At 33.5% G+C, this 13,183-nt stretch overlaps 1 protein-coding gene across 1 annotated transcript in view; it reads right to left on the bottom strand.

The window, feature by feature from the left end:
- LOC111085934 overlaps positions 1 to 13,183 on the bottom strand; it is a 46,266-nt gene that overhangs the window by 14,176 nt on the left and 18,907 nt on the right. Inside the window, exon 2 of the mRNA XM_022386828.1 lies at positions 4,959 to 5,241. Within this exon, the coding sequence (XP_022242536.1) occupies positions 4,959 to 5,162 (204 nt within the window). The 5' untranslated portion in view covers positions 5,163 to 5,241. The remainder of the gene's footprint in view (positions 1 to 4,958; positions 5,242 to 13,183) is intronic.

Raw genomic sequence — 13,183 nt, 5'->3', positions numbered from 1 at the left:
AAACCAATGGCTCAATCCTAGACAAATATCACTTCCGACCCCAAAACCTGAACACCATCCGCAGGAAGTGATGCTTTGCATTTGGTGGGACATCAAGGAAGTAACTCATTTTGAACTCCTCAATCCACAGCGAACTGTCAATGCAGAAATCTATAGTCAGAAACTGGAACGTTTAAATCAAGCCCTTCATCAGAAACGCCCTTTACTTTAATCGGAAAGGTGTTCTTCTCCACGACAATGTACATCCACATGTGGCATGTTTGACGCAACAAAAGATTATGGAGTTGGGTTGGGAAGTTCTCCCTCACCCACCATATTCTCTAGATATGGCACCATCAGATTACCATCTTTTTCGTTCGCTGCAACACCATATTAATGGGGAAACGTATGCAAATATGGAAAGTGTTAAAAAGGACATCGACATGTTTTTTGCTTCAAAGCCAAATGATTTCTTTAATCAGGGTAAGAATGGAGACTATTTCATTTAATAAACTTTTTGTTTTTTTATATATATAAGTTATTTGGGTTTTTTTCATCTAAAAAAAGGCGACATTAATTTCTTGACGACCTAATACTTGCAGATAAAGTCCGCAACTTCCCGGAGAGGAGAGTCATTAAGTAGTCCAATGATTATAGCTGGCATTGTAAACATCGTCTTAAGGGTTTCAACAAAGGTCTTAACAGTCTGAGACCTCGAGAAAAAAAGCATGTGAGCTGTTACAGGTCTTTTATAGTATCCTGGTGGATTGTGGAGGATGTTTTGTGAGTGGTGTTTATCCCTGGTTCTGATTGGAGGAATGGCTGCACGTGGCTTCAACCAAAGGTAGCTATAGGCTTCTAACCTCTAATCTGGAATTCTTGATGAAAGTAGAGATGTAACCATCCTGTTTAAAACATTCTACGATCTTTTGGCATTCTGTTTTGATGGATGTCTCATCACAAATGTTTTCTGCTCTCTTGTTCGGCCATTGTATTATACCACATTTTACCGAGGTTGGATGACAGGACTGGAAGTGCAAGTATCTGTCAGTGTGAATATATTTTCTGTATACAGTTGTGGTGATTTTTCTTTTCTCTCATTGTCTGCTGAAAAGTATGTCAAGAAATAATAGGCTGTTTTGTTCCTATGAAGATGGAAGACTTTCGAAACATCGTCCTCTACACTTGTGTTTTTTCTACAACTGGCAGTTGCCGCCCATTCTAGTGTACTCATCATGCTTAAGTGTCATCTGTGTAACCTCAGTAGTACAGAGGTTTTATATGGTCTTGATATTTCCGTAACCATTTTTATTCATGATAGCAAAGCAATACACATTAGTCATCAAACGAGCTAAGCTCGACCCTATGGCTACACCATCAGTTTGTTGATATCCTTTGAACAGTGAATGAGTTTCCTTCCTTGGAAATTCCAGACACTTTTTTAGTTAGTTGACTTACTTTATCTACATCTTTAACTAGCAACTCACACCAGATACCTATAGTTTCATCTTATGGTAGAGCCAGATTAACGAGTAACCTAACCAAACTATAGCTTGCCCCACCCCCCAAAAAATAGAATCAGCAAACGTTTTCTAGTAGTCAATGACTATGATTGCTGTTCATAATTTATAACTTGCGGTTTATGATCCTTTCTTGAATAGACCAGTTTCAAGTTACTTTTTATAAATAGGCAGATCTGATTGGCCGCCAGAAAAGCTTATGACGTCTATCTGAGTTTCTTGGAAAGTTTATTTCTCTAATTTCCGAATATAATTCATCAATAAATGAGGTCTAGCTAGTATATTTTGTTAAAATATAAAATTGTTCTTTTAAAAAATATATATATATATATTTATATGAATAAGTATTTGTGTTCTTGCTTTACTGTTTTTGGTTGTCTAATTTGGAATGTTAAACATGCATGTAAATATTTCTATATCTGTAAGTTCATAATACATATGGACGTACATATAAGGGCCTTTGCTCTATCTTACTCTTAGCTTGCCCCTCCCCCTCCCAACCCAATAACTTTATCTGGCCCTGTGTTTAAAGGTATATTAGTATACAAAGATTCAATATCACAGCTTAAACAATACACACGTTTTTGGAAATTTAACTATTTAATCTATTCTATAAGTTCAAACTATCTACCAGCAGTATGCTCGTTTTTATGTTTTGGGACGTTCGATGAACCTTCAGTTAAGTTCTTACGTAACTTTGAGCATAAAAATATAGTTGACGTAGTACTATTTGATATTATATGTGGGCGTTGACATAATGTAAATTACGAAACGGCCATATTTCGTAGCACAAATACTAACACACTTAATATTTAATGTACTGGATTATTGTAATGGCTTATGTTGTTGGTCAGATTTTTTTTTGAATTATTTAGCAAAACGCATTCGAAATCTGGTCCATTTAATGATAAAATAATTTTATTTTTTCACAGTCCGGCTCAATGGTTAACGTGCTAGACTTTGGATCTGAGGTTACAGGTTTGCACTTCATTATTACCAAATAATCTATCTCCGCATTTTGATGCTGTTTGTGCATTATAAGAGTAACGGTCAAATCTCACTTTTTGGTTTGACAAGAGAAGCCCAACAGTTGGCTGTGGGTAGTGTTGATTAGCTTCCTTCCCTCTAGTCAATCATTTCAAAATTAAAGACGGCTAGCGAGAATAGCTATCGAGTAACTTTACGTAAAAATCAACAAAAGAGTTCTACAGTTATATTTGCTAACGATAGGCCTAACTTCACAACTAAACAACGTCTAAATAGACATTCCACTTAGTTGCTAATTTCATATCTCATATGCTTCATCGCAAACAGAAACTCAGAACTGACATTACTGAACTAATTTAACTAAAAGCAACAAACAAACTGATTAAAGTTTACACTGATTACTCGTTAACTGACAGACTAACACACAAATCAATCCTAATTTACCCTAGTCTTAACTCGCGGTTTATACTGTTCATATTGTTCTAAAACTATGGATAAGATTCCACACGTTAAGTCACGTGCTCACCACACTACGATAAACCATTCTCTGACCAAACAACGATACAAACGTTTAAATTAAAAACATGCCTATAACTAAAATATACAAGCACCCTGTTTACTTGAGCAAATGCACAGATAGATTAAGCACAACGCTTCTCACGCCCCTGTGATTTCTAAAACTGTTTTATTGTTTAACAGCATAAAAGTGTGAAAGGTTTATGACAAGATCTAACAAAAAAAACAAACAATAAAAGCGAGTGGATTTTAGATATAGCCCCTTACTTCTTTACAAAACTGTATGTGAGCAAATAAATCATGTTCAGATATACATGCACTCTAAGTGTAAGGCAAATGAGGGATCAGCACCTTTGATAACACCCTTTTTTTATATAATAAAGGAAAACCAGAACATCCAAATTTCACTACCATTCAATAACAAATCCATAGTAAGTATTATTCATTGATAATAAAAAATGAATGAAAAAAATAAGCTGTTATCAAATTTTGGTGAAAAATTAAATAAAAAGAATGGGATGTTATAGCGCCATCTATTAAGCATAAATAACACTTGTTAAGAAAATATCTTTCAAAAATATTGAATCTTTTACTGTTAATCAAATCATTTTAACTCGTAGTTTATCAGAGAAACTATTGTTATAAATAAGAAAAATAACTTTACATATTCTCGTGTTATTCTGTATTTTTCTTGATCTTCAGAAGTCTACCTCTTTGACAAAAATATTATGTACAATACATAATTCATACCAAATAACAGCTAAGAAATCATGGAGCTACGTTTATCTATATTTCCATTAAATCATAAACATATATTTTTTTTACAAGCACAACAAACAGCATGCCAAAATAAATGCTATATTTATAAAATTGTAATATGATTTAGTGGTGTTTCGTGTTCTTGGAAGGTATGACAAGTCTAGTTTTGAAATGCTTGATTGTGACCTAACTGATCATCCATTTTTAATATATGGAAAAATGAAACTTAGACAGGTATTGGATTGGACTCGACTCTCTTTTATATATAGAAATATTTTTATCTTGTATCGTGGCCTGTTATTATAATATCGTTTAATCTTATCTCACGCCCCCTCCCCCAGTGGCACAGCGGTATGTCTGCGGACTTATAACACTAGAATCCGGGTTTCGATACCCGTGGTGGGCAGAGCACAGATAGCCCATTGTGTAGCTTTGTGCTTAACTTTAAAAAAATCTTATCTCATTTTAATATCATTTATTTGTTGAAATATAACTTAAAATGTATGACAGCGACTGATTTTAGAAGTAGATATAAGCATCACTAACATAATGTGTTTAGTTTGGTAAAAATACTTTCTAAAAATTATTGTTGCTTTATTATGAAAAATGATTACCAACTATTACAATCTATTGAAACGCACATAGTAAAAAATATGAGCTAAGGTGATTATTTTCGATGATACTAGTTGGCTGCCATCTCTTGTGGAAAACTCACACTTCCTGGTTGATTATGAAAATAATCGTGAAAAATTAATTCTTTGTTGGAAAATTATGTCTTTATACGCATAAAAAAACACCAGATATTTCTCAACTAAACTTTAGAATAACCAAACAAATTAGCGAAATGATGAAAGTATTATTTCAGTAACGATTTCATGCGAAATTTGGTTTTATTACAATTATAGTAAATTTTCCGTTTAACATATATTCTAATGAAGTGAATAACATGACATGAAATTTATATATTTTCCTTTAAATTATATTGAAAAGATATTAATAATGTATTAAAGTAAAAAAATGTAGATATTTTACTCGTCCTTTGGAACATCTGTGTTTCAGAAAGTTAAGCAGTTTAATGGTTTTTTTTTTTATCAAATATAATCACAAGCAATATAAACAATTTGAACGACACAGTTATCATGAAATATTGTAAAAGAAAAGACTTACGTTTAGGAAACAATTTAAAGAAACACTTACCTTAAATTGAAAGCTTCCCATTTCTGAAGTTCCCACTTTCGAACCTTTTTTGAAGCAAGCTAAGTAATCTAGAGTTAGCACAAAATAGCGCTCCTTCCAGCGACTGAAGAATTTGTCTCTTTGTTGCCATAGTAACCCCTTCTTTAGCGTAGTGGTTTCAGGCATGGCAGCCTTAGATGTTGATTCCAATTCAGCAGAAGTCATCTTGAATGGTTTTTGAAATCGATTTATGAGTTGTATTTTAGTCACCTGCCATCATCACATTCGCCAAAGTTTCATATGGCTAAATAGACAGATAAAACTCAGAAACTCTAGTTCGCCAACAAATATCAAACAAGTGATACTACAGCATACTACTCATAAGGTTGGTCACAAAAGAAAATATTAGACACTCTATCAGTGTCACATATACAACTGACCTGTTATTACTCAGAGATTTGTCCTGGCTTGTGAATTTTTTTATATATGTTTTTTATTACTCACTAATAATAGTAATTCGGTTCCTTCGCAAATATATGATGTAAGCGTAGGTTTGTGCACAAGATATAACATGATAAAAGAAAGAAAAACTGGTTGTAAAGAATACAAGCTGAAAAAAACAACACTGTTAGTCAAACTAGTAATGAAATATATAAATAGCTATTAATTAAAAGATAATAAAGTCACTGAACATAACAAGTATTATGATGTACAATTTGTACTTTTCAAAAGTTTTTAATTTCAAGAATAAAACTTCATAGAAAAGAGACACGGATATGAAACAATTGGTCCAATGAAAATGAGCGAAAGTAGCGAATTCTAAAGACGTGAATTAACCTGTATAAAGAAGAAACAGTACTTATCTACACAGCTGGGCGTACAAAACATTTATGGAACTTCACCACAAATAACAAGTAAATATACACTGTGCACAAAACCGCTAGGAGCGTTTTAATTTTCCATATCGATCCCAGTAGTTCCATATAAGGAACTTGAGCCCTAACGTCAGGATTGAAGAGAAACAAATTCTGATATAAAAAAATCAATACTTTCTAGCCGAAGTAGTCACACCACATTATATTATGCTGTATAATTACCTAATATCTTGTTTAAACTGTTTTCTGTGCTGGCAGGGCTAGCATCAATACTATTACCAACAACTTCAGAACGTAAATGGTCTCGCTCCCGACCCCTATTGGGACGCGGTGTCAGTTATCGTTTGGAAACTGTAATTAGCAGACGACACAACAAGCTACAGATGCGTCACGTGATATAAAACAAAGGAACATACAGAAAATGTAGCAGACACACACACACACGCAGAAAAAAATCATTTCTAAAAACTCCGATGCTGTGATCATCGTAAATACACTTGGATACAACGAAGTGTGTAGGTGTACATGCAGCAGTCAAACTGACACTAACAGCCTGGCAACAAATAAAATAAAATATTTACTCTCGTCTGTTTACATTGTAACTACGTGGACTCTGTAGCTATTGTTCTGGCTTTACTACGCTCTCTCTAAGAGCAGACAGATATACAATAGGTACGAATTACATAAATCGCCGGGCGTTGTTACAATCATTACACCGAGAAGTAAAAGAATACACTAAAAAACAATGAAAATAGTAATGGTGATTTTTAAATGAATACAGATCAGTATTAGCTCTTCTAACGCAGCACAATTATGCTTCTAACCCGAGTCACGTTTAACATGCCTTGAAATATATGTGGCACACGCACCCAGCCAAATATAGCCAGCTGACAAAAGTCACGTGACAGAGGGAAGGGTTACATTTACTTTAAGTATATTTTTGTGGATATGCTGCTTGGAATGTAATCAACTAATGACGTGAATTTTCTCATGATATTTACTCATATTAAATGTAATCGAGAATTAGGAGTGTAATGTTCAACGTTCTGTTTGTTCTTGTCTCCACATAGTAATCAGGAAGTAGGAGTGTAGCGTTCAAGGTTCTGTTTGTTCTTGTCTCCACACAGAAATCAAGAAGTAGGAGTGTAATGATCAACATTCTGTTTGTTCTTGTCTCCACACAGAAATCAGGAAGTAGGAGTGTAATGTTCAATGTTCTGTTTGTTCTTGTCTCCACATAGTAATCAGGAAGTAGGAGTGTAATGTTCAACGTTATGTTTGTTCTTGTCTCCACACAGAAATCAGGAAGTAGGAGTGTAATGTTCAACGTTCTGTTTGTTCTTGTTTCTACATAGTAATCAGGAAGTAGGAGTGTAATGTTCAACGTTCTGTTTGTTCTTGTCTCCACATAGTAATCAGGAAGTAGGAATGTAATGTTCCATGTTCTGTTTGTTCTTGTCTCCACATAGTAATCAGGAAGTAGGAGTGTAATGTTCCATGTTCTGTTTGTTCTTGTCTCCACATAGTAATCAGGAAGTAGGAGTGTAGCGTTCAAGGTTCTGTTTGTTCTTGTCTCCACATAGTAATCAGGAAGTAGGAGTGTAGCGTTCAATGTTCTGTTTGTTCTTGTCTCCACACAGAAATCAGGAAGTAGAAGTGTAGCGTTCAATGTTCTGTTTGTTATTGTCTCCACACAGAAATCAGGTAGTAGGAGTGTAGCGTTCAATGTTCTGTTTGTTCTTGTCTCCACACCGAAATTAGGAAGTAGGAGTGTAGCGTTCAAGGTTCTGTTTGTTCTTGTCTCCACATAGTAATCAGGAAGTAGGAGTGTAATGTTCAATGTTCTGTTTGTTCTTGTTTCTACATAGTAATCAGGAAGTAGGAGTGTAATGTTCAACGTTCTGTTTGTTCTTGTTTCTACATAGTAATCAGGAAGTAGGAGTGTAATGTTCAACGTTCTGTTTGTTCTTGTCTCCACATAGTAATCAGGAAGTAGGAGTGTAATGTTCAATGTTCTGTTTGTTCTTGTTTTTACATTGTAATCAGAAAGTAAGAATGTAGCGTTCAAGATTCTGTTTGTTCTTTTCTTCACACAGAAGTCAGGAAGTAGGAGTGTAACATTCAATATTCTGTTTGTTCTTTTCTTCACACAGCAAACAGGGAACGTGTGTGGAACGTTCAATGTTCTGTTTGTTCTTGTCTTCACGCAGTAATTGGCGATACATCAAAAACAGGATTTTGGCATGCAGTTGAAATATAAATTTTATTCAAACTTTTCTAAAAGTAAGCACCATTTATTTCGAAAGATAAATTGACATTGATATAAGACATCAACCATTCGTGTTCCGAGAACTGGTTACTTTAGGCGGAAAATAGTCAATGAACATCGCGATACTCGGTAAACGATAGTAAAAAACGTCACAACATGCAAATTAAGAATAACATACAAAAGTTGCAAAAGGCTTGAAAGAAAATCTACACCGGTCTGGTCCAGATTTGGGGCATACTTTCTTGACCCCATGAGTGAAAGTAGATCAGTAGGGCACATCGCTCTTCACCACAGGGACGACGCTTCGTGCCAATCCGACTAAATACTACTCGAAAGTTTCTCCGATATTTTCGTAACATAAAACAGAACACTCGAAAACGTTATGAAAGTGTATAATATTGGACCAAATGATCAACCATGTCCCCTGAGAGTCTAGAGCTCAATATTTAGACTGAGGTTTATTTATTTATTTTAGCTTTTCCCATAATAATGTGTTAATTTATCTGAAAAGAAACATTAAAAAAAGTTAAGACACAGCGTGTGTAACTGTACGAAGTTTGAATCGTTATTCATTCTAAATCAAACCCTTTTGTCGTTTCTCAATTCAACTTTTCACTATATTATTATTTTTAAGATACCTTTATTTTTTTATTAACTCGTAACTTCTTTTGTTACTACTGTTCAAAATTTTCCGAATTCATTCTGTAACATTTCCCTATAACGCGGTTAGCGTTCTGTTAGTTGTATCTTATACAACTGTAATTTGTGTTATCCTACAATGGCTATACCTTATTTAGATTACATCTTAACGTACTGTTTCTGATTTACACCGGATGTTAAGTTGCTACTACAGCTCACTATTGTGAATACAGATCTACTGATTGTATATACCACCTGTAAGTTTTGTCGTTATCATGATTCTAATGTTTCTTTAATACTATTGTAACTTATATGTTGAGTATGGGTCTATAGTTCACTTTTATTGTTTGTGAACCTCATAGTAAGAAACAAGTTGAATCAAAAACGCTTGATCACTCACATAAAAAGTAAAAAGGTGAAACCCTAACGCTTTCGATAAGAGGACCCATCTTCTTCAGGGATAACGCTAAGAATTTTTATTTCTCTTTTTTTTTAATGTGTATGTACCGTGATGCCAGTACGTTTAGAATTTTTCTCGTTTCTACCTGTAACTGATATACTTTTCAGGATTACATTGATAGCTTATTAGTACGATTCATTATTTCGAATTTACACTTACGACTAGTACGGTTTCAATGTTACTGAATTACGTAGTACAACTTGTTTTCTATGTGACGTTAAAACTTCTAAAGAATATTGTAAACCTGTGTTGTTGCTACAGTTTTAAAGTTTCGAGATTATATCTGTATAGTTTTATTGTTGTCATGCTGGGTCTAGTTAAACTACACTTAACATTCAGGGTTTGGTTTAGTCTCACAAATGTTTTTCATTTTGCAAATAGATTTGGAGTGATTGATTGAATTTAGATTTAGTTCTGTATCAAATTACTTGTTGTTGTATTATTTTCTATGTATTTCTGTTTACATTTAGTTGTTTATTTCTATTTTACTCTGTTCATAGTTCTGTAAATAAAATGCACACTTTGTGTCATTTGTTAAATTTGACGCCTGTTTGAGCCATGCTAACTCCAGTTTACTCTGGTTTAATATACATTTATAACTTTTTTTGTTACTATAGTAACTTTTTATTTTACATTTAACTAGCTTTGTCACTACCCTCTGGTTTACAGGGAGTTCAGTATGACATACTAAAACGACTTGTAACATGAAAATAAGAAAATCATGTGACAGACGATATAAAGTGACAGTAAAATGGGAATGTATCAGATCTACATTTAAGCATTGTCTGGCATTATGTAAGTAGTGTGATGCTACCGAGAACTGATCGCTTTTGGGAAGTGTACATAACAGCCTCAGACTATAAAGATGTATTTGGAAAGGAAATTTACAATTTTCAATACGGAAATATCCCTTGTACATAAATACAACCGAATAAAAAATATGGATCAACTTGGGGTACCAAGATTATCCAAAAAGAGGCCTGCAACAAGTCCATCTCCAACTGTGATATGCAAAGTTCGGCGTCTTGTAACAGGTGAGGATCCAGAACACAAAGGTCAGTAGTAAAAGCTGTTCATGTGCCCCAGGCGACAATACACAACAAAATTAAGAAAGACATCTATCTGGAAAAAAATATATAAAACACGTGTACACAAGCTGCTTCCACGACATATCAGTCCAACCGTTGCATACTTCAAACAGCTGAAGAATGAAATAGGTTATCATGTTATTCCATACGAAGAAATACTGGTCAAGTTGCCAGTACCTATGGATTTCTGAGCAATCGGATTGTTGAAACGGACACGAGGAAATTGTTGTCCTCGTACACTATATATATAGATTATTGTGGAAAGCACCCTGGAAGAAGCAACGCGCTTTCAACTTGACAACCTTATGACGAAGCTTTCTGAGATATAAACTACGCTGAAGGACTATTGGCAAGATTCATGGTCGCCAATAGAGCATGACTCTATGTGGCAACGTGTTCTGTAATGTTTGAGGCTCTAAAATCATTTGAATATAAAGTACTCAACCTCTATAATCTTAATCCTCTTTACTGGTGGTGTTACTACAAGTTCAAAGTTTCTGATATCGCCTGTAACTGACGTCGTTCCCATGCTTTTGTTGAATTATAATTTTTAGTTTTAGTTATATTGTCAAAGGATTTCGGGTTTTAATCGCATGTTGTAGTGGATTACGTCTCCAATCTAATAAGAACAATACTGTAAACTGACATTTTGTTATACAACTACTAATATTTTCTCTAGAAAAGGTTTGAGAGCAACCCATTTTTAATGCTAGGAAAATATACGTGATGAAAGATCCTTTGTACATAGTTTCAGTATAGAAAACTAGTAGGAGAGTGTTTAGTCTCTTCTATATAGCGATTATTAGTTGTCTGTTTTCTACACAAGATATATAACGTTATGAATATGAAAGATATTGGCCTCTATCCCTCAATTTATTAGACCCTAACTATCTAGGACAAGGATAAAAAAAATAAACATGGCTAACACGATAAAAACAGCTCTATATATTTTCTGGCAAATATCGTTACATGCGAGGATTCGAGCCATTGTTTACAAAATCTTTCCTTCAGTTTGTAAGCCTAAAGACTTTAAGCCTTGTGAAGAATCTATAATCAGCTGCTATTCTATTGGATTACTACGACTGCAGACGCGTGGAATGTGATATTTTACAAAATATAGTGTTTTTAAGCACTTAAGACTCAAATCTTTATCTTCAAAGTAGTATATAAAATATTATATCCTTTTTTCTCGTGTACTTTTCATATCGATTTGCCGACTGACGTTTCCTCCCGAAAAATAAAACGGTTTGATGACATATTTTCACTTAAATAGAAGTTGTTTGCTATTTATTTCTTTTTGTCTCTTTTAAAAGACTGTATAAATAAATACATCTTATGTTAGATACGACAGTCTGCCAAATTACTTTAGTCTTTACGATAAAACTATACTGTCAGTTCAGGTTTCGCTGAAATGAGTACGAGCCTGTTTGTTCGGTTATTATAAGATTACGAGGTCCCTCCCAATATTCATCGGCGCGCGCAAATGTAGTATTATGACGTACTATTTTCGTTAGCTCTATATTTAACAGTAATGAGATATCTACATGTAAATTGTTTTTTATTAATCAAATATTCTTGTGTATTCCAATATTTATCACGATTGAAATATTGCCGTTAAAATATATCATTATTCCACAATATCAAATTAATAAAAAATAATTTAAGTGAAGATATCTCATTTATTAAAAGTATAAATATAGAATTAATGGAAACAGTGCCACCATAAGTAGTATATTTTAGCGCGCAGTTGTATAGGGCTATAGTACAGTAATCCAATCTTGAATAACCAAACCATGTTTTAAGTCAAATGAAAGCAGCATTTTTACTGCTTATAGAAAACTAGAAATTGTTTATTACGTTGTGAAAATTTTCAGTCTATACAATCAAACATCACAACTTATAAATTTGCTTTTCCATGATTTGTGAGTCAGTACGGACTTACAGCTAACAAGTACGTTAATAAGATTTTAGACACAATTTTACGTAAAATAATCTGTGAAAATGTCCAAGAGATACATCTCTCTCTGCGTCAAATAGGGCGTAATTATTTTATCATTTCTACAACATGGAGAAAATATATTTTAATAAATATCTTCTGCGAAGTTGTAAGAATAGCGAATTTTCTTCCTCCGTCCCCATGGTAATATACACGACAGAGATGTATAATATTCATTATTCAAGATGTAGATAGTACATCTATAAATCAGAAAAATTGGAAGAAATGTTAAAACCTTTTCTCCGGTATGGATTACATGGTGTTTGTAATCGTATTACAAGAATTGTAATAATGAAATAATTATATGTTATGTACCAGAGAAGTCAGTACTTGGACCTTTATTTTCTACCCTATTTATTTAGAATTTATCATTTTATTTTAATGTGCATGCAACTGTTGACTTTGCTTATGATACTAATATTTTTAAATTAAGGAGAAAATATTTATTTATGTAAAACAAGATTAATAAAAATTCATTGTTAACTGGTAAACTCGGAAACACTAATAAGTGTTTTACCATATCATGGCTATGTAACTAAAAACATCATAAACATTTAAAACAAGCATAAAAACAAAACACAATATAAACAGCAAAGTTATTTTTCTTCAAAAACCAAGCACTAAAATCAAAGGTCATGTAAGGAAGGTTTATTCTGAGAACTTCAATGACGGAAGCATCTACAAGTATTAATGTGATCGATGCGATGTCAGTTACATAGGCGAAACGGGACGCAACATAAGCATTACGATTAAAGAACATAACAATCCACAATCACAAACACAGCATAACGAATCAACATCCAATTAACATTAGCAATTTTAAAATATTATGCAATGAGAACAACATTAATAGAAGAAAAATTCAAGAAGCATTATGACAAAACTTGTCGAAACGTTGTACATTTGCTGTTATGTTAAA

Source organism: Limulus polyphemus, unplaced genomic scaffold (assembly GCF_000517525.1).
Source record: "Limulus polyphemus unplaced genomic scaffold, Limulus_polyphemus-2.1.2 Scaffold723, whole genome shotgun sequence".
NCBI lineage: Eukaryota > Metazoa > Arthropoda > Merostomata > Xiphosura > Limulidae > Limulus > Limulus polyphemus.
This window is presented reverse-complemented; position numbering and strand designations above follow the sequence as displayed.